Consider the following 21802-nt stretch of genomic DNA (forward strand, 5'->3'; position numbering starts at 1 on the left):
TAAGTCAGGTCCTCCCCTAAGGGGATGCCCCAAGGGCACAGCTTGGCTCCTGGTACTATCCTTAGAGGTTCCAGAACCAGCCTGCTCTCCGGGTCTCTGGAATTGTGGCCTGCCGCAGGTCTGACCAGTTAGGGAGCTCTGGGCAAACTTGTCTTTTTTCCACATTTGGGAGAGGAAATGAGCTTTTGGAAGAGGCCATGTAATTGACCTCTCTGATAATGGAGAGGGCTAATGGGGGGTAAGGGAAAATCCAACAAGGGGTTAGAGCATGGTTCTAGTCCTAAGGCCAGGCCAGTCCCTGGGCTCACTGGTAGCTACTTTCCTGAGGGTTGAATCGAATGGATTAGATGATCTTTAGGGTCCCTTCCTGCCCTAACTTTTGGGATTGGTCTGTTCCATATCTTCATGTCTGGTACCTCAGTGCCCATCTGTAGGCCCTCCCTGTCACAGTGCCTGCTTCTAAGCCCTGGCACTAGGAAACTATGAGCCAGGAGGCGCCTCCTCGCCTGGGGGAGGGCTACCCCCGGTTGGCAGGGCGGGGGCGCCAGTGACTGCGGGACAAGGCCGCCCCAAGCCCGGCCCGGGTGGGCCTGCCGGAGCCGGGGAGGCCGGAGCCGTGGGGCTGGCCTCATGGACCCGTCCGGAGTGCGGCCTCTGCCGTTGCTGGCCGTGTGACTCGGGACCAGCCATCTGACCCCGTCTGCCTCAGTTTCCTCATTTGTAAAGTGGAGCTGGAGCAGGAAATGGCAAACCCCTGCAGGATCGGAGCCCAGAAACCGCTGTTTCCAACCCCGGCTTTCACGCTGCGGGCTGGACCCACACAAGGTCCGTTTTCCTTTTGCCCTTTAATTTATCTAAGGCAGGGGCCAAGCGACTCGCCCAAGGCCCCACGGCTGGCCGCATTTGAACTCAAGGCCTCCTCCGGGGTTTTCTCGGGATCCAACAGCTTTGCGTTCTCGAGCCCCCTGGGGGGCCGGAGGGGCGCGCTGCCCGGGCCGCCGAGGGCCTTTCCGCTTCCGGCATCGGGGCGTATCGGGAGGCTCGGGGGTCGGGCCGTCCTCCCGCGCCCCCCACCCGTTTCTATCTGCTCCCCGTGTCCCAGGCCTAAGCGGGGAGCCCGGCCGGCCGACGGGGGCGCGGCCCTTGGCGCCACTTCCGGGGCCGTGGCGCCCGCTTCCGGCTCCGGCCTCCGCGGAAGTGACGTCGCCGGCTCGCCGCTTCCTTTCCACGCGGTAGACGGTTGCGGAGACAGCTCGGGCCGCGCCACCATGCCGGGCAAGCTTCTGTCGGGGGCCGAGGGCGAGGCGGCGGCGGCCATGGAGGCCGCGGAGCAGCCCCGGAGGCCCAAGAGCAAGGTGCGGGCCGCGCCGGGCCGGGCGGGGGGGGGGGGGGCGGCGCCGGCTGCACGTGGCCGGCAGGCCGGGCTCGCCGCCGGGGGCTCCGCCGGCCCCTCCGCTCCCACCGGCACCGCACCCGCGAGGGCGCGGGGCCCAGACCCCGATCCGCCGGGGGCTGCGGCTGTGGGGGTCACGGAGGCGGGAGCCGGAGCGGCCCCTGCCGGCGGCGAGCGCGGGGCCGCTGTCAGCGGGCGGGGACGAGCGCGGGGCCGGGGTCTGCGGGCGGAGACGAGCGCGGGCCGGGGCGATCGCGGGGCCGGGGTCAGCGGGCGGGGGCGAGCGCGGGGCCGGGGTCTGCGGGCGGGGGCGAGCGCGGGCCGGGGCGAGCGCGGGGCCGGGGTCTGCGGGCGGGGGCGAGCGCGGGGCCGCTGTCAGCGGGCGGAGACGAGCGCGGGGCCGGGGTCTGCGGGCGGGGGCGAGCGCGGGCCGGGGCGATCGCGGGGCCGGGGTCTGCGGGCCGGGGCGAGCGCGGGGTCGCTGTCAGCGGGCGGGGACGAGCGCGGGGCCGGGGTCTGCGGGCGGAGACGAGCGCGGGCCGGGGCGATCGCGGGGCCGGGGTCTGCGGGCGGTGCGCCCCCCCCCCCATGGTGCCGGCGCTGCCCGCACGTGCTCCCGCCGCGCGGGGCCTGCGTCACGGGCCGGCCCGAGCCGCCGTCCAATGGGCGGCCGCCCTCCGGCCGGGGGCGGGGCCGGGCCCCCGCCTGCCCACCTGCCACCCCGCACACCGGGCTTGGCCTGTTCCCGCCACGGACCTTCAGGGCCCCTCTCTGGTTCCTGGGGTTCCGGCACCGAAAGGGCAGTCCGAGCCGGCGAAGAAAGAGTCCCGTCCACGGGAGGCCAGGAAAGGTGCAGCACTGCAGTCCCTCAGGAGCCTCGGGTGGCCGGTCAGCAGGTGGGGGGGGGGTGAAGGTTACGGATCTCTTCTGGAGTAGAGGGATGTCGGGACATTGCATTGCCACAGAGGGTCCGCATTGGTGGCTTGTCATTTTTGAGCAGCCGAGTTCCCTGGGCCCAGGACATTGTGACCTGTTAACCAGAACAGATCCCTGGGGGTACCCAAGTGGTGCAGTGGATAGAGCACCAGCCCTGGAGTCAGTCAAATCTGGCCTCAGACACTTAGTGTGACCTTGAGCAAGTCACTTAACCCTGTTGCCTTGCAAAAACAACCAAACCTAAAACGGATCCTTGGGACCCTTGCATCTCTTGCCTGAAATGTAATTAAGCTCGAAATAGTATCAAAGTGGTAGAAAAATGGGACTGACGGATTCCCCTTAGTTTCCCAGGGCTCTCCTAGATTAAGGGTGGTAAGGATTAGTGAAGTGCTCCTAGGTGGACCTTCTCTCCCACTCTTTTCTGTTGTCTCTCAAAAGAACAGCCAGAGAAAAGTTGATCGACTAGGAACTGCAGTGAGTAGAGGCTGGGTTTGAAGTCTGTTCAAATCTGACTTCAGACAATTAGAGACTATTTGACTGGGCAAGTCACTTCACCCTTTTTGTCTCAATATCCCCATCTATAAAATGAGTTGGAGAAGGAAATGGCAAACCACTCTGGTATCTCTTGCCAAGAAACCCCAAATGGAATCGCAAAAAATAAGACAGGGACTGAAATGTGTAAACCATAACAACAAAAAAAGAATTCTTTTTTTTTTGAAGTTAATTTTTTCTTTTGTTAAAGATTTTATTGAGTTTTACAATTTTTCCCCCAATCTTGACTTCCCTCCCCCCACAGAAAGCAATCTGTCAGTCTCTACCTTGTTTCCATGTTGTACATTGATCCAAATTGAGTGTGATGAGAGACAAATCATATCCCTAAGGAAGAAACAAAAAGTATAAGAGATAACAAGATCAGACAATAAGATATTTGGTTTTTTTCCCCTAAATTAAAGGAAACAGTCCTTGAACTTTGTTCAAACTCCACGGCTCTTTCTCTGGATACAGATGGAATTCTCCATTACAGACAGCCCAAGATTGTCCCTGATTGTTGCTCTGATAGAATGAGCAAGCCCATCAAGATTGATCATGGCCCCCATGTTGCTGTTAGGGTGTACAGTGTTATTCTGGTTCTGCTCATCTCAGCATCAGTTCATGCAAATCCCTCCAGGCTGCCCTGAAATCCCATCCCTCCTGGTTTCTAATAGAACAATAGTGTTCCATGACATACATATACCACAGTTTGGTAAGCCATCCCCCCCCCCCCCCCCCCCCCCCGTTGAAAAAAAAGAATTCTTAAAGGAGGGGAAAGCAGTAACCATGGAGTTGGGTTGTATCTGAATTTGAATTTTGTGACCTTGAGGAAAAGACTTAACTTCTCTCCTCAGTTTCCTCATTTGTAAAATTAGAGTAATGAAATGCATCCCAGATGGTTTGTAGCATTTTTCTAGTTCTAGACTTAGGAGTCTGCATAGATGATCAGGTGCTGTTAATTTTCTTCATTATATTTAGTAGTTATGAATAAAGGAATGAAAATAGTTCTTAAATAAGAAAACAAGTAGATTTGGGGCTTAATGTGTCTCTTTTGTGTATTTTTCAATTTTGCAGAAAGATAATAAGCAGAAATCAAAACATGATAAACCAGAAAAGACCCAGATAGAGACTGAGGAACTGGATTCCCCTAAACCCAAGAAGATGAAAAGGGAGGTGCTTCCAGAAGAAGTCATTTCTCCAAAGCCCAAAAAGGCCAAGAAGAAAGACCAGCCCCCAGAGAATGAGGAAGACTCTTTCCCTAAACCCAAAAAGGCCAAAAAGAGCAAAGAGGGGTCTGTGGAAGAGCCCATAAGGCTGAAAGAGAAGGCCTCTAGAGATGAGGTCCACTCCAAGGCCAAAAAGACCAGAGAGAAAGAAGCACTTTCTGAGAAACCCAAGAAGGCCAAGAAGAAGGAGGGAGAAGTAAATGGAGACATAGGAGAAAAGAGGCCAAAGCCACAGAAGGCTTTAGTGAATAACGGCCTACCCCACCCCAAGGGTGCATCTGATTCTGATTCTGGGGAGTCATCCAGTGAAGAAAGGGACAGCGAGACTGAACAGGTGAGAGGACAGGTTGCTTGGGTCTTTTCATTGTTGGCTCCAGTTATGATCTGTACAGAGTAAAGGCCAAGAAGCCCCAAACCCCATATTTTGGATATTATAGTATATTTTACTGCAGCCTGAGATGAAGCCTGTCCTCTTCCTGCCCTCCTTCTCTTGCTCTCTTGCCAGCCTCGGCATTCTGAATTGTAAGAGGAAGAATAGTTCCAAATGTGAACTCATCCTCCCATCTCTCTGTGAGTAGGCTGGGTCTCTTAAGGTGGAGCTGCCTCCAAGGTCAGGTAAGCTCTGTACTGGACTCCTCAGCAAAGACTAGTGTTCTTTGTATCATTAAGTAAAACTGAAATGAAAGGGCAAAGAAAATCCAAATGGGAATGGAGTGCCTGAAGTTTTCTCTTGAATTTTGTGGTTGGGTGGTCTTATAATTCTTCTTTGAGCTTTAGGCTTATGAGACCATATTGCCCCCATTTGTGCCCTGTAATGAACTTTTAAGTCACAGACTGGTTCTGTCAACTCTATCAATTACAGTTAAAGTGAAAATGAAGAGTCTGGATTGTTAGGTTAGTTGAAATTGTTGAGGGAGAATTGAGTGGACTGCTCTTTTTATTTTAACCATCGATCCCTGACAGTGTTCCTAAAGTGTACTCATTGTTTTGTTCAAAAGATGGAATTTGGAAAAAATTCAGTAAGCAATCAGTTATTAAGGATTCACTGTTCTAGTCTGTGTCCTGGGGAGGGAAGAAAGTATTAGTCTCTTTCCTCAAGAAATCTGTGATTTGGAAGGACTGAAAAGACATGTATACAGGTCATACTAGTTAGAAGGTGGTAGTACATAAGAGGAGTCCAGAGTGTCCTGAGGTCAGATGAAGCAGAGATAGTTCCTGACTGGGAATATCAGATCTGAAAGGAGTGGGGATGAAGGGGACAGAGTGTGAGCAAAGGAGGGAAAATCTGAACTATGATCTGGGGCCAGAGCAGGGATTTATCAAGGAGGAAGAGAATTTAGCTGTAGAATCATAAGCTTCTCCTTAGAGATTTACAGCTGGAAGGGACCTTGGTGACCATTGGCTCCAACCCCCTCATTTTATAGATAGGCCCAGAAAAGAGAGATGGCTTGTCTAAAATCACATCATAACTGTTCAGAGCAGAACTTAGATATGGTCTTCTCAAATCCAAGCCAGGAGCAGCTTCCTATGCCCAGCAGAGCAAATGAATCTGAGGATTCTTGGTTCCCAGAGATTGTGCCCTGAAATTAGAGTAATGGAGGGGGAAGGGGAGACAGCTGCTGACTCTGAAACCCCACTGCAATGAATGGACTTTGTGAGTTAGAAAAACCCTTCCAGGTGCAGGGATATTTCTAAATCACAGAGCTGAGAGGGCCAACCCAGGTCTTTGCCCTGTTCCCCATTGGCATAGTTTGGTACTACCCTTGCCAGGAGTTTTTCTTGGAATGAACAACAGTTGTAATCAAGGGGGGCTGAATAGATTTTTTTAAAACTTGTGCTGTGACGTAGTTGCATATTTTTGAATTCTGCTTTAAGATTGAATTAATTTATATACTTAATATATGTTAATTTAGGAAGCTCATCTTCATAAAGGAGTAAAAAGCCACACTGTTAGTTCTAAAGGATTAAAATCCCAGATGCAGGCTGGACTGACAAAACCAAAAGCTGAGGAGGAGGACGATGAGGATGAAGATGAGGATGAAGATGAAAATCAAGAGTTGGAGAACTCTCAAAAAGTTCAAAAGAAGGAACATGAGAAAGATTCAAAGGCTGAAGGCACTGAGGTTTGTTTGGCCTGGGTATTCTGTGGATTTGGTATAGAGTTCAGCCATTTTCCAGGGATAAAATTTAGATGTAAAGAATTAATCCCTGAATCCAGACTTTGGAGTCATAGAGTTGGGATTCTTAACCTTGAATTTGTGGAGTTGAGTGGGAACAAAATGCAACAGCTTCATTTTCATTAACCTATAATAACCAAATTTGGCATTTATTTCGATTACTTAGAGAACATTTTGTGCAGAAGTTTATTGGATTCAGTGGGGCCAAATCCCAAACAGGTTATTGGAGAACCTTAGATGGTACTACAGTCAGTTATTAAAATTTCATTGGGGGGTGGCTAGGTGGTGTAGTGGATAAAGCACCGGCTCTGGAGTCAGGGGTACCTGGGTTCAAATCCGGTCTCAGACACTTAATAATCACCTAGCTGTGTGGCCTTGGGCAAGCCACTTAACCCCATTTGCCTTGCAAAAACCTAAAAAAAAAAAAGATTTCATTGGGGCTTTGATTTGGTCAGGTACTTGTCCTTTTTTGCCTTAATCTAACTGCAGAGGCATAACCTTTTAAGGAAATGTGTCTGGAAAGTAGGAGTATGTCAAACATTGTTTTTTTGAGAAAACTGGCTTCCATTGTTAGTTCTTTGAGTTTGTGATTTGGGATCATATGCTCAAGTCCCTCTAGTGGCTGGTTATTGCTTCAGATTCCTGGTGACAATTCCCAGCATGGTTTCCCATGGACTTTTCTGGGTCTTCTCAGAATGCCAGGGTCCTGGTATACTACATACCTCCTGTCTTCTAGGTACTGGGCCCAAGTTGTCTCCCTCGCCTCTGCCAAGAGGGACCCCTGAGTTTTGCTGGCCTTCTTAGGCCCCACCCTGAACCTTCCTTCTTCGTCTTTGAATGTGTGTGTGTACACCATATAGAGGGAACTAACTGATCAGTATTCTTTGATTGATTGATAATTCTGCTTGAAGTAATCAAGAAATCAAACAATTGTCTGCTGGAAACCAGTTCTGGCTTCCTCTTTTATTTTTATTTATTTATTTTTTTAGGTTTTTTTTGTTCCTTGCCTGGCAAATGGGGTTAAGGTGGCTTGCCAAAGGCCACACAGCTAGGTGATTATTAAGTGTCTGAGACCAAATTTGAACCCAGGGCCGGTCACTATCCACTGCACCACCTAGCTGCCCCTGGCTTCCTCTTTTAAAACATCCTCATAGGGGTTTTCAAAATTAAAGTATCTTAAAAATTTTCTAGTGAGTTCTTTATGACTTGGTTTATAATACCCAAACAGGTAAATTGACTTATGGCTTGCTAAATATCTGAAGTCAGATGACTGGTTTTGAATAGTTCATAAGGATTTCTCTTTTTTTGGGGGGGGGGGGGCTATAGTATATCCATTGTACAGATACTTGCCATGGGGGGAAGGGGTGGAGGGAGACAAAATAACCCTTGGCTTCAGAGAGCTTTTTCTGTATGTGTGTGTGTGTCCTGCTCCGTAAATGTCTTGTTTTCCTTTTATGTAAAGAAGCTGTACAGTTTCTCCTTTAGACTCTATTTCATAGCCTAAATGAAGTCTATCTTAAAGGAATTTCTTGTTTCTTGAGAAAGGACTGCTATGGTATTGATATAGGAAGCTTGCTGGCTTCATTTATCTTGCTTCTGAAGTGCTTTTTAATTTAATAGGAATTATCTGAGGAGCAGAAAGAAGGCGCTTTCTCTAATTTCCCCATCTCTGAAGAGACGATTCAACTCCTCAAAGGTAATTTTATTAACCATTAAATTAGTATGTTGAAAATGAGAGAGTCTTCATTGATGAGATGGGGTCTCTTTTGAGGTGCTGGAGTAAGAATCAGGCTAGGGTTAGGTCCCTTTAAGAATTTTGGGGGATCTTCCATCTGAGAGAATCTGTTTCAACAGTAGTGGAAAATGTCAGACAGATTGGAGGTGTGGATTACCCTGTCAACCCCCACCACCATCCTGGTCTGTGAAATGAGGGTGGCTCTAAAGATCTCAGAAGTCATCAAAGTTGTTGGAGGGGTCAGCCAGCCCTTGGGGGGGGGGTGCACACAGGTGTTTGTCGCAGGAGCAGCCAGTCTCACAGGGAAGTAGCACATAGAAGGTAGTAGAAAACCTGGGGCCCTTATGAGTGACTTCAGGATTTGTACACTCTGTCTGTCTTTTCTTCATGAAGAGAAAAAAGTTCTCTAATTCCAGGTTTCCCCAGAACCCTGGAAGGGCCCAGCAGAACATGCGCTCTGGTCACAAAAGAGAAAAAAGACCAGAGGATGTCTGCGGCTGACAGAAGCTTGCAGAGTTGGGGGCCTCGCTCTTGTTGCTTTGGAGGACTCCATGGGTGCAGACTGCTCCGCATTCAGATTTTCCTAGCTCCTTAAGTCTACATACATATTAGAAATCCAGGTTCCTTGTGGGGATTTAGAATGATTCTGCAGGAAAAAACTTTGCATAGCAGAAAGGGGGTGGTGTTACAGAGGAGATGCTGTTCCAGAGTTCATCAAAAGGTTGTGGGTCTTGCTAGGTTACCCTGTTGCATTGTATGGTCATTTTAACTATTCCTTGGACTCTTTCCCAGCCCGAGGAGTGAGCTACCTGTTTCCTATACAAGCGAAGACATTTCATCACGTGTCTAGTGGGAAGGACCTAATAGCCCAAGCCCGGACAGGGACAGGGAAGACATTTTCTTTTGCCATCCCTTTAATTGAAAAACTTCAGGGAGACTCCGAGCCCCGAGGAAGAGGCCGTGCCCCGAAGGTAACCACCACAGCAGCCCTCAAAAACTTATCCTGGACTCTTGTCAGTTGTGTGTGTAGGAACTTCTGGAAAATTGCCTCTTGTCAAAATAAAGTGAGAGTTGTTGTAGGAGGACCAGAGCTGACCCCTCTGAGACTCTGGATGGCTCTGGAGATGCAGCCACATCCTTGTTTGGAGAGTGTGGGGCTGGCAGCACTTACAGATCCAGAGGAGAGGCTGGAAGAGCAGCCAGGGCATATCACCTAGAGGGTCCAGCAAGGGCCTAGCACCCTGGGATCCTTGCCCTTGAATTACTACACTCATTTCTTAATAGTTCAGTGGGTCAGCTCTGACCCAAGGTCAAGCAGACCTGAGTTCAAATCCAGACTCACTGGCACATCATTGAACCTCAGTATCCTCATCTATAAAATGGGGATAATAGCAAGGTTGTTGTCCCCGGCACATTGTAGGTGCTTCTTAACTGCTTATTCCCTTCTCCTCTTTTCCTCTCCTGTAGCTCATGGCAGCCCCATTCCCTCCTTGCCCTGGGTCAGTGAGGGTGGGACGTGAGGATGGAAGGGTGTCGGAACCTTCCTGCCATGCAAGAGAGCAGACGTTTTTGGGTAGTCCTAACCAGCCTTAGACCTGAATTTTCTTCCCCAGATCCTGGTCCTGGCGCCAACAAGGGAGCTGTCCATCCAAGTCAGCAAAGACTTCAGCGACATCACCAAGAAGTTGACAGTGGCTTGTTTCTATGGTGGAACACCCTATAACGGCCAGAGTGCGTACAAGTCGGGGGAGATACCTCTTGGCTCACCTGGGGTCCAGTAGTTCCGGGGAAGGGACTAGAGGCAAAAGGAGCCCCAATAACAACTGCCTCCTTATGTTTCCTTGACAGTTGATCTTATTCGAAGAGGAATTGATATCTTGGTGGGCACTCCCGGTCGCATCAAGGATCATCTGCAGAATGGCCGGCTTGACCTCAGCAAGGTGAAGCATGTTGTGCTGGATGAAGTGGACCAAATGCTGGACATGGGCTTTGCTGAGCAGGTGGAAGAGATTCTAACTGTGGCATATAAGAAAGGTAAGGAAGGACAGGTAAATTCAAGAAACTTATAAGGGTTCACCAGAGCCTGGGGTGGTACCAGAGGGCTGCCTAGAAATAAGATCAGGGAAGGAAAGTTGAGGTTTCCTGTCAGCCCCAAATGTGTGGTTTGTGCTTATTTTGGGGGATAAGACCTGAGGCATGGACAGCCAGGTACCTAGGGTCCTTGTTAGTGTGGGTGTTCTGGTGTGGGATCTTTAAACCCTTTTTGGGGGGGGGGGTCCTGCACTGGCCCTGGAGTCAGGAGGACCTAAGTTCAAAATTGGCCTCAGACATTTAATAATTGCTTAGTTGTGTGACCTTGGGCAAGTGACTTAACTCCAGTGCCTTGCAAAAAAACAAAAAAGAAAAAAAAGACATTGGACTGGATCATTTCTAAGAGGTTACAGATGCACCTTGCAGTGTTTTGCTACAGGTCACTTGCACACTGTCTGTCTTACTGTGTTGAATCAGTCGTCTGTCAGATCCTTCCCATTTAGAGCTGATGTTTCACATGAGCCTGTAAGAAAAGCAAGAATCCCAAGTCTCTACCGTGGAATGATTGAGAATTTTGATCTTCTCACTCTTGGAGAGTAATGCGATTTTTTTTTTTCATCCCAGATTCGGAAGACAACCCCCAGACCTTGCTTTTTTCTGCAACTTGTCCTCATTGGGTGTATGATGTTGCTAAGAAATACATGAAATCTACTTATGAGCAAGTTGATCTCATTGGGAAGAAGACACAGAAGGCTGCTGTAACTGTGGAGGTGAATAGTTAGGGACTGTTCTCCTTGCCTTATTGATGTTAGAAATGACGAGGACGAACTTGGGAAAATTCTGGCTATGTATAAATCTATCTTGAAAACAAATAGAAAAATCTTCCTTCTGGTTTTGAGTTCCCGAGATCCTTAGCATTTAATTTAAATTTCAGAATCTTTATTGCACGGTTTTCTGGGGCTTCTCTATCAGCCCCAAATGTGTCATAACCTTGACTTGGTTATACATTTTGTACTCATTGCCTAGAGGCTGTTAGAAGCAACTAGAAATCACTGTCCTCTTGGAAGATGTTCTTCCTAGGAGAGTGGAAATCTAGGCTCTTGTCACAAATAAGAGGGAAGAGACCAGAAAAGGTGGTCAGGCAAAGCCCAGGGGAATTGGGGACATGAAAGCACTTCCATGTTTATTTAGCACTTAACTTAGAGGAGCCTGGGATGTTGTGGGGGAAGGAGGGTGCAAGTGGTCTGTGTTGACATCTGTGTTGTCCTGACATATGGTTCAGATAGATGGGCTTTTATAGCATCTCATTTGGTCCCCAGATGACCCTGGAAGAGGGGAGCTCAGGGCTGAAGGCATCATGATCTCTCACTTTACAGATGAGGAAGCTGAGGTTCAGAGCCAAGTGATTTGCCTGTAGTAATCCAACTAAGAAGGGTCAAAGATAGGATTTGAACCAACACTTGAGGAAGGGTTAAGCTTGTATATGAATGCTATCTCAAGGTTGAAAAAGAGAAAATAGAATTGGGAGAAAATTAAATTAGACTTCAGCTCAGTAGGAGAGCCCAGAGGGAACTTGTCTTCAGTTTCCTTTGCACAGATTTGACCTAATGGTCTAAATCTAGACAATATCGAATGTCTCAAGGGAGCCCTTGGGCAGTCTCTCAGGCACTGCCACATCACCACTGCCTATCTACCCATGGCAGTGCGTGTTTCCTTGTCCAGCAGACCACTTAAAGGAGCGTTGTGGGGCCTTCTACTGTCAGGGAGCTCATGGCTTCAGGCTGCCTCTTGTCTGATTGTGAGCAGTAGTGTATGTGTGTGGGGGGAGCTTAGGGGTTTTAACCTGGGGTCTGACAACTTCTCTTTTTCATATTGGATAATTGCATTTCCGTCATTGGTTTCCTTGAAGGGAAGGGGTCTGTGAGCCTCAGGAGCCAGTCCCAGGGTCCAGGACCCAAATAGGCCCAAGAACGTCTGTTCTAGCTGCTCCCTTCTTCCCTCCCATTGGCTTAACTGGATCCTGTAAACCTTGTTAGATTAAGGGGATCATCCAGTTGGTTCAGCGCAGAAATTTTTTTCTTCTTCAAGACCTGGGTAGCAATCTCCACATCATCCTATTAGCACTTACTAGGCATTTATTTTATGCTGTGCATATGGGGGGTTGCAAAGAGTAACAGAAACCAGTCAACCCCTGCCCTCGTGTTCACGTTCTAATGAAGAAAAATCCTCAGCTGCCTGGCCAGTGGTTGGCTCTTGGCTCCCCTAAGACAAAGCATTAATCACCTTTTCTTCTTCTCAAAGCATTTGGCCATCAATTGCCACTGGTCTCAAAGAGCAGCTGTCATTGGTGATGTCATTCAAGTCTACAGTGGGAGTCATGGGAGAACCATTATCTTCTGTGAGACCAAGAAGGAGGCTCAGGAGCTCTCCTTGAATGAATCGATAAAACAGGTAAGAAACCTCCCCAGCCTGGGAAGTGGAGACAATTTCAGTTGTTCCCCAGGAAATGACTTCAGAGGAGTAAACTACTTGAAGAAACGCCTCCTCTGGGGTCCTCTGAAGTTGGGCTCTGAAATGGGAGGACACTTCTGACCTGCACAGAACTTGAATCTCTGCCCCCTAATTTCCAGACCATAGGCATAGACTCCATTCCACCTCATTCGATTTGCTCATCTCCTTGTTGGCTGCCATGGGAATTTGCCGGATGATTTATACACAGTTTTTTCTTTGTAATTTTCATACAGAAATTTTGACAGACCTAGAAACTTCGGGGACTGTAAACAAATCAGCATTTACATTTAGGATTTCAAATTCTCTGGTTCCTTACTCATAACTGGTTTGTTGCTTTGGCAGGATGCTCAGTCGTTGCATGGAGATATTCCACAGAAGCAAAGGGAAATTACCCTTCAGGGTTTCCGGAATGGGAAATTTGGTGTCCTGGTGGCAACCAATGTGGCCGCTCGGGGCTTGGACATCCCTGAGGTTGACCTGGTTATACAGAGTTCTCCTCCAAAGGTAACGGACTTCTTCTGCCTTCTTTCTGCTTTGACTCATGGTCAAATACAGACTTTCAGGCTTTACTTTTCTCAACTGGACAAACACCAACAAGCACAAACTTTCCTGTAGTGTATACAAAGAGAAAGAGGATCAAATGGAATCGTGAGCATTAAGTAGAAAAGAGGAAAAAGAACTGGATAGGAAACAGAATCTTGGGCATTAATTAGATCATAAAGTCACTGGGCTTGTCCCAGAGCCATCCTGCTTGTCCATATCCTCTTCCACCCAACTGTCACTATTTTACAGACTTTGTTGAGGCTTTTTCTTCATTAATCCTTCCCCCCCTCCCCTTTACTCTTTCCAGAAAAAATTACCCTTGTAACAGCCAAACACAGTTAACACAAATCGAAATTAGAGCCACGCGTTGATCATTCACTCCTCCAGTCCATCCCCTCTGGTAGAAAGTGGGGAGAAGTTGGCATCATTGGGCCATGAAGTCATGGGTGGTCATTTTGGAGAAATGATTCGCTTGACTCTGCATCAAATCATTCACTTTGTCCAGATTTCTCAGAATCTTTCCTTTTCTTCATTGTTTACCATGTAATAATATTCCATTTGTCCTGCCATTCACTAAATGATGAGCACCATAAACTTTTTTCTATACATAAATGACTTCTTCCCTTTGATCTCTTTGGAGCATATGCCTGGCAGTGGTTGGGGGGGGAGTAATGCAGTCACAATTTGTTAACTTTTGGGGGGCATTTCCAAACTGCTTTCCTGCGACACTAATAGCATTGGTTTGCCTGACCTTCCACAACCCTGCCAATAGTTTGTTTTTTGTTTTTCTCTTTGCCAATATGATGATTATGGGGTAAAAACTTAGTTTTATTTGGCAGCTTTCTAGTTATTTGTGCATTTTTCCATATAGCTTTTGATAGTATTTCTTTTTAAGAACTACTTTTTCATATTCATTGGCCATTAGGAGATAACTCTTGCTACTCCTGGTGCTACAAAGAGGCAATTTAGTCTGTTCCCCATGTCTGGGAGGAAATGACACCTCTCTTAGAGGAAATCACTGCAAAGATTTTCCTGTTTATCTGTTTGCCTTCTCATTTTAACTGCCTTGATTTTATTTCTTGATATGTTTCTTTTTGGTACAAAACTAGTCTGAGCTAAACTTAGTCTGATTCTAGTTTTATCAGTTAATTTTGCCAAATGATGAGTGTTCTGTGAGACTTAGGTCCTGCCTTTGTTAATTTTGTAAAAGCATAGTATTACAAATTCTTGCAAGACTATGGTGTGACATTAATGACTATATGAGATCAATAGACTTCAAATAATGCTATAGAACTTCTTTGATTTATAGCTCTAAGAAATGTTTCCTTTTATTTTCTTTGGTAGAAAACAATGTAATTAAAACTCAAGTGACAAAGGGTTTTTGCAAAACAGTTTATTATGCTCCTTTGTGCTGTTGGGATTGTTGCCTAATATAGGATGTCATTTTCTCTTCATCTTTGTGGACCTGCAGAGGTTTTTCCCTCTTTTCCAAATGTTGATTCTCCATTTTATTGCTCTAGGATGTGGAATCCTATATTCATCGTTCAGGGCGGACAGGCCGAGCTGGACGGACAGGGATCTGCATTTGTTTTTATCAGAAGAAAGAACAACATCAGCTAGGGCAGGTGGAGAGGCAGGCGGTGAGTTCAGCCTTTCTTCTCTTCCAGTCCTTGGGCAGGGTCACTGAAGCTGGTGGTGACATGAATGAATGTGGATTCTTTAGTGTTTTTCTGTGTTTTGGAACCAGTCAGAAGAACCTTATAAGTTCTTCATTTTGCTGGCAGTTTGGGCATTCTGATTCACAACTACAAAGTGTTAATGTTTTATATATTTTTCTGATTACACACAACAGTAGTTTTCAAAGAGTCAATTTTTGGCAAGGTTTTAAGTTTCACATTTTTCTCCCTTCCCGCCCCCCGCTTTTGACAGAAAACATTTATAACTACATTAAACATAAATCCATAGTAATCATGTTGTGAAAGAATCAAATCTTAAGAGGAAAAAACATTAGATGGAAAAAAAGCCATAAAACATAAGACAACTTTTAAAAATTTAAGATAGTAAGGTTTGATCTGCATTTAAATCCCAGTTTCTTCTCTGGATATGGATAGTATTTTCTGGATGATGGGCATTTTTTGACATTTGCCTGTGCTAAGAACTATGTGTCAGGTGGGAAACATTTGAGGCAAGGGTTTTCACATCACTGTCATGTTCCTTTGGGAGGTTTGCAATTGAGAGAAAGTAAATGCTTATCTGTTCTGATTTGATGTCTTGTAGGGGATCATATTCAAACGTGTGGGTGTTCCCAGCGCTTCTGAAATAATTAAAGCTTCCAGCAAAGATGCCATCAGGTGGGTATGGGCCTGGGTGGTGTGGGAATTTTGGGAAATGACATTTTTTACAAAGGCATAAATAAAAACAATTAGTTGAGGACAGAGGGATCCATCATGAAGGTAAGGGTTGGGAATGATTATCAGCTCAAGTGTGGTCCCTTTCTGCTGGTAGAGTTTGGCTACCCCAGGAATTGGTTGCCCTAATGTGACTTCCCTGGTAAGTCTTGGATCCACCTACCTCATGAGGAGGCACAGAATGGCTTCCTCAGATCTTTTGTCCTTTGGCAGTTGAAGTCTGGCTGGCTGGTCCCCTGAGTCAGGAAATAATGAGGGTTCTGGGGGAGTGGGGTAGGTCACACTAGTGACTGTCAGTGCCCTCCCTCTCACTGCCACCTTCCCTGCCCCCAATCTTTACATAGACTTTATATCTCTGTCCTCCTTCATTGCCAGGTTGTGATTGCCAAAAATATTAACCTACCATTTTGCTAGTTTTAGAATTCCATGATGAAACTCAAATGACTCCCTGTGTGAGGATCACAGAACAGTTGCTTCCTAGTTCATTGGGGATTCTGTGACAGGCAGAGAAATGGACTGGGGCACACTATTCATAGAGAAAGAGGATGACTGTAAATAGGAAGGTAGGAGAGGTCCATGATGGACTGGGCTCATGACCTAAGGCCTGAGCAGATTGTTTAAGCCCTCTTCAATGTGAGATGTGCTCCAAGTCAAGGACACCCATCCCAGAAGCTGGTGCTGATGCTGGTGCCTGGCAGGTATGCCAGGGTTGGTGCCAGCTCCCTCTAGATGGAGCACATAAGGCTTCAATAGCCTCAAGTTAAAATCACCTCTGAGCATTCCCACCACCAGCAGTAGTTACTAGTGGTGTGACTTGAGCTGAGTTACTTTCCCACTCAGACCCTTAAGTGCCTCATCTGTAGAATGGGGACAAGAATGACCACACCTGTGTCATGTCCAGTGCAGAGGAGGTGATATGTGTGCAGTGTTGTTGTAAATGTCAGTCAGGACAAATGCCTTAAACTTGAGGTGCTGAATGTCTGATTTCTTCCTGAAAAGAATCTGCTCTGGTCAACATATAGGTTTTTGGATTCGGTGCCCCCTGCTGCCATTAACAACTTCAGACAGACAGCTCAGAAACTGATTGATGAAAAGGGGGCCGTGGAAGCCTTGGCTGCAGCCTTGGCCCATATCTCAGGGGCAACCACTGTCGAACAGCGCTCCTTGATCAACTCCGATGTGGTGAGATGCCCACAGTCACGTTTTCCATCTTTGTTGGGATAGGGAGGAAGGCCTCATTCACACTGTCCTCTCCCCTGTGGTTTCTGTCTTGTAGGCCATTTGTATCTGTCTCCTGATGAGAACTAAATCACTTGTGTCACATTTCTTTTAAAGAGGAAAATGTTTAACTGCCCATAATTCAGTCACTCTTGTTAAAGGAAGACTTTTTTTAAATTAAATATTCTTGTTTAAGAGTAGACATAATGCCCCCCCCCAAAAAAAAATATAGACCCTCATGAGCGATAAAGTAAAGGGGAGAGAAAAATTAAAATAATAGTAATAGTAATAGTAATAATAATAATAATAATAATAAACTGTACCTATGGCTAGGTGGTGCAGTGGACGGAGCACCGGCCCTGGAGCCAAGAGCATCCGAGCCCAAATCCAGCCCCATACACCCAACAATCACCCAGCTGTGTGACCCCATGCAAGCCACTTCAACCCTGTTGCCCTACAAACCCCCCCCCCCCCAAAAAAAGACCTAAAATAAAGTAAAATAAAATAGTAATAATAATAGGGGTGGCTGGGTGGCAGGCTGATTACTGGCCTTTGAGCCAGGAGCACCCAGGTCCAAATCTGGCCTCAGACACCTAACAATCACCCAGCTGTGCAGCCCCAGGAAGGCCACCTGGCCTCATTTGCCCTGCAAGCCCCCCCCCCCCCCCCCCAGAAAAAAATATAATAAAAAATGTGCTTCAGTCTTTGTTCCAACACCAACAACTCTGTCATGGGTCAATCACATTCTTTATGATATAAAGTCCATCACTAAAGTTACTTCCATATTTTTCCACCATTGCCATTGCTGATCGCAACTCCCTCCTTTCGTCCATGTACTATATTTTCTCTCCTTTCACTCTGACTCTGCTGTAGGGTAGCTGAGTGGTACAGCAGACAGATCAGCCCTGGGGCCAAAAGGCCCTGAGCCCCCATACCACCCCTTAGGCCCAGCATCCACCTGGCCCTATGGTCCCAGACAGGCCATCCAATCCCAGCCCCTTGCAAGAAGTAAAAAAGAAAATGTTATGTCTGACCACTCTCCCCCCATGGTCCAGCCTCTCCTCCATCACTCACAACCCGCCCTTCCCCGTTCCCCTTCTCATTCTTACTCTACATGTCTATACCCCATTGAGTATATATGCTCTTTCCTCTCCTAGCCATCTCTGATGAGAGCAAAGGTTCCCTCATTCCCCCTTGCCTTCCCCCCTTCTACATCATTGCAATAGCTCATTGTAATAAAGAAAAATCTTATTATATGAAATATCTTAGCCTGTTCCTCCTCTCCTTTTTCTTTCTCCCATTATATTTCCCTTTTATTTATTGACTAAAGGCAGACTTTATTAGGGAGAATTGGCTTTGGAAATAGGACAAATGGACCTGCTTTTGTTCCCAACTGTTTCCTCTTGGTTCTGCCTCCCCAGGGTTTTGTGACTATGGTCTTGCAGTGCTCCATAGAAATGCACAACATCGGCTATGCCTGGAGAGGATTGAAAGAACAGCTTGGGGAGGAGATTGATGACAAAGTGACGCGAATGAGTTTTCTCAAGGGAAAAATGGTAAGACTGGAATTACTGGCAGTGTGGACATCTCCATGTGGGGGCCTGCTGCTCACAGGCGGCAGTGTGGAAGACCTTCCCAGCTCTGGACAGAAGCTACCACCAATCATGGGGCTCCATCCCCAGTGTCACCCCACATTGTCTTTGATTCCCCAGAAGCAGATCAGTGCTTGTGGGTACATTGATTGGAACCTACAGGGAAGGGGACATCTATTCCTTCAGAAAAACCTCATTCCAGGTCCCTCCTGACTAAGATAGAACAAAAAAAATAAGGGAGTGGAGGGAGCAAGGGGAGTGTTGGGGGTCTTCTGTGTGGGTGGAGAAATCCTGAGAACATAAATGGTGGGACCTGTAGGGTTTTCTGTGGACTTGAGTTTAGAGCTGCTTTTGACCTCTTGATACTGAGGTGAATTTTATGATCTTGAATGATCCTGCTCTGGAAACTAAGTCATTCCTTTCCTTTCCAGTTCTTCCCAGGAAGTTAGGTTTCCATGATTGAACTAGAGTTGGACAGTTCCTGAGTTTGTGGGCATGGCACCTGTGGATGACTAGAGCCCTTGAAGCCATTGTGCCCACCTCCCTCAATCTACAATTGAGGAATCTGAGCCCAAAGTCTTCAAAGTGCCAAGTGTCAGAGCCATGATTCGAACCTGGAACCCTTGACTCCACAGGCTTTTTTCTTAGTGTAACACGTGTTCTGCTGGTAGATTTAAAGCCACCTTCCTCTATTCCTTGTAGAGTTTATCTCCCTATCTATCCCTAAGTGATCTACGTGCTGAACTTTGATAACAGGTTCACTTCATCTCCCATTCATTCTTGGTCTCATCAGTGTCTTTACACAAGTTTTAAGGACAGCAGGGCACTTGTCCCCACGGCTTTCCCAAAGAATCCTGTTTGGGTAGAAGAGTCCTTTCGTGTGCTACCATTCACGCTCTTGAGAGTGGCTTGGGAGAGTAACTCCACATTAGAAGCTGGTCCTCTCCTCTTCTTTCCTGCTGCTCACGGGAAGCAGTGTGAGAGACCTTCCCAGCTCTGGACAGAAGCTACCACAAATCATAGGGCTCCATCCCCTGCCTTCCATGTCTTAAGAGAAGTGTCTGTCTGGGGTGATCCAGCCTCAATCAGGGCCTGAGTGATGTGGGGTGGTGAATGCTCTTATGAACCTCCTCCTGCTGTTCTTTCCTTTTTAGGGCGTTTGTTTTGATGTCCCTGCTGCAGAAGTCAAGACATTCCAGGTATGGTCACGTTGGTTTCTGATTAAGGCAGTTGAGGTCATAGTTGTAATGGGAAGGAGCCTTTGGGTCCAGCAAGTGACTTGGTATTGTGGGGTCCTTTTCCAAAGTAGGGGAGGGGAGTTTGTCATCCTGCTTCAGTGACCTGAGAAGTCAGGGAGCAGGTGAAGGGAAGGCGGCTTGCTCCTGTTGTAGAAGATGGGAGATGCTTGCTTCCCTTCAGATGGTGTCCAGGAAAACAAACAGACTTTGTTTCCCCAGGAACAATGGCAGGACTCGAGGCGCTGGCAACTCTCTGTGGCCACTGAGAGACCTGAGCTGGAGCAACAGCCAGATGAAGGCAGAGGCTTCTCTAATTTCCGGAACCAGAGGCAGGGAGGCCGAGGAGGAGGCCGGGGTGGTGGCCGAGGTGGAGGTGGCGGCCGGGGTGGCGGTGGCTTCAACAGGAATGACAGATTCCAGAACCGAGGTCAGAAGCGAAGTTTTCAGAGAGCGTTTTCTCATCGTTAAGATGTGCAAAAGGGGAGATGGCACCACTCTCAGCAGTGACTTTGGTAGACTATTAGGCCTGCTTCCTGCTTTCCTTCTATCATTCACCAAACCAGCTGCCATCATTTGGGACAGTTCTCAACAAGGGATGGATGCTCACTTCTTCAGGCTCAGAGGGATATTTTGTCTTCCTTTACTTCATCTGCCACGTCTTCAAAAGCTTCTGTTTATGAGGAGCCTATCAGTGTATACTTTAAAACGAGTCCATATTGTGCCCAGACTGCTCTCCTTAGAAGGTAGTTATAGTATCTTCTGGTTGTATTTTACCCTAAGGACAAGCTCCCGGGGCACCCAGCTTGGAGGACCTTGCTTGCACAGCCAAAGATTTGTTTTTACAACTGATATTCCCAATCCACCTGCTGAATGGATTCTCTTGGGAGCCATCAGCTAAGGTTTTATCCTGGTGAGCATTGGGCATCGGCTTGTTGTAGAGCCTGGGTTGTGCTGATGATGCCACGTTCACTCTCCTAAAGAACATGATTTTTATGCATCTTCTTCCTGTTTTGGTGCTCGAGAAGTAAATCACAGGCATTCTCCTCTGTGCCCTGGGTCCCAGGTGCTTTTAACCAGGTTCTATTGAATCTTCCTTCATGGTAGAAGAAAAACTAGCAAATTTGGCTGCAGGCTTTATGCCCCATTTCCTGGTGGGAAGGAAGGCAGCAGGCAGATTTTTTTACTTGTTTGAACATCTCCAATTAGGAAAGAAATGTTATTTATTTTGGAGAAATGAAAGAGAAATCTGAATTTGCAGTGCAGATAAAACTCTTAGGTAACATTTTTTAATTATGAGGAAAAAAAATTGAAAACTACCACCTAGGGAGGTGTAAAACCTGGTGAAGTGATGGGCAAGTGGGTTGTCCATTAGTGAAGATTAAGTTGGTTCTTATTGTGAATATTTTAATAACCCTGCAACGTTATAAAATGGTTACATTGGCATCCACTGTGTGCGGAGGTTTGTTCTGTGATGTGCGGTGGACACAAGTGACTGAGACTGGGCTCTGCCAGCTCTGTAAACTGGCTATTCCTACCGCAGATAGGTTTTGCCTGGCTGGGCCCCCATTCCTCCTGTCCCCGCTATTATGGGGCTCACGGCCCCCCATGTCAGTGTGAGGGCAGTGCAAGCATTTAAGAAGCCCCTCCTGTGTACCCCTTCCTCTTGTCCCTGTCTGATACCGCTTTGCTCCCAAACCTCTGGTCATCCGTCCCAGCCAGATTTAGAGGGAATTGGGCTTGTATTCACAAGACCCGGGTTTGAATTCCTGCCCTGTCCCTTATAGCTCGGTGACCTCGGGCAAGTCTCAGGCGAGGGGAGGGCCGGATGCTTGCCAAGGTGCCCGCGGCCGCCTCGGTTAGTGCCAGGCGGTCAGCGCCCGCTTTAGAAAGGGTTTCCCTGGCTGCCATGTTGGTTCTGAAGGCACGTGGGTGCTGGGTGACTGAGGGGGCTTGCAGACCCTCGCCCCCTGGTCCCCATGGCCGTTGGACCAGGAGGACCCCGCCAGTCAAGTTCCTCCCCTTGAGTGGGTGGCAGGCCTGCCCACTTGAGCCCGGGGCTTCTGGCATCCTTTCCCTTTAACTGGGCCCACCTTGGGAGCCCGCCCGAGCTGGGGGGGTTGTGCCGGGCCGGGCGCGCCGGCCAGTCCCGGCTGCGGGTGCCCACGACGATGAGCTGGAGGCCGGGGCCGGGGCCGGGGCCGGGGCCGGGGCCGGGGCCGGGGCCGGGGCCGGGGCCGGGGCCGGGGCTGGAGGCCGGGGCCGG

General features: G+C 47.9%; 1 protein-coding gene across 2 annotated transcripts; it reads left to right on the plus strand.

Moving 5' to 3' along the window:
* The first annotated feature begins 1161 nt into the window (after positions 1 to 1161).
* On the plus strand, positions 1162 to 21062 carry DDX21 (DExD-box helicase 21). Of its 2 annotated transcripts, XM_074232412.1 has the most exons (16): positions 1162 to 1355; positions 3935 to 4420; positions 6000 to 6209; positions 7884 to 7959; positions 8791 to 8969; positions 9612 to 9729; positions 9847 to 10032; positions 10654 to 10799; positions 12331 to 12480; positions 12883 to 13044; positions 14604 to 14723; positions 15361 to 15434; positions 16514 to 16673; positions 18131 to 18265; positions 19456 to 19500; positions 19759 to 21062. In XM_074232412.1, the coding sequence occupies exons 1-16, from the start codon at positions 1269 to 1271 to the stop codon at positions 20005 to 20007; spliced, it is 2583 nt and encodes an 860-aa protein (XP_074088513.1). In that variant the 5' UTR covers positions 1162 to 1268; the 3' UTR covers positions 20008 to 21062. The 2 variants fall into 2 exon arrangements, with proteins under 2 accessions (XP_074088513.1, XP_074088514.1); XM_074232413.1 differs by lacking the exons at positions 1162 to 1355; positions 3935 to 4420 and adding an exon at positions 4441 to 4701.
* The last annotated feature ends 740 nt before the right edge of the window (positions 21063 to 21802 follow it).

The sequence above is a fragment of the Macrotis lagotis genome, chromosome 4 (assembly GCF_037893015.1).
Source record: "Macrotis lagotis isolate mMagLag1 chromosome 4, bilby.v1.9.chrom.fasta, whole genome shotgun sequence".
Classification (NCBI taxonomy): Eukaryota; Metazoa; Chordata; class Mammalia; order Peramelemorphia; family Peramelidae; genus Macrotis; species Macrotis lagotis.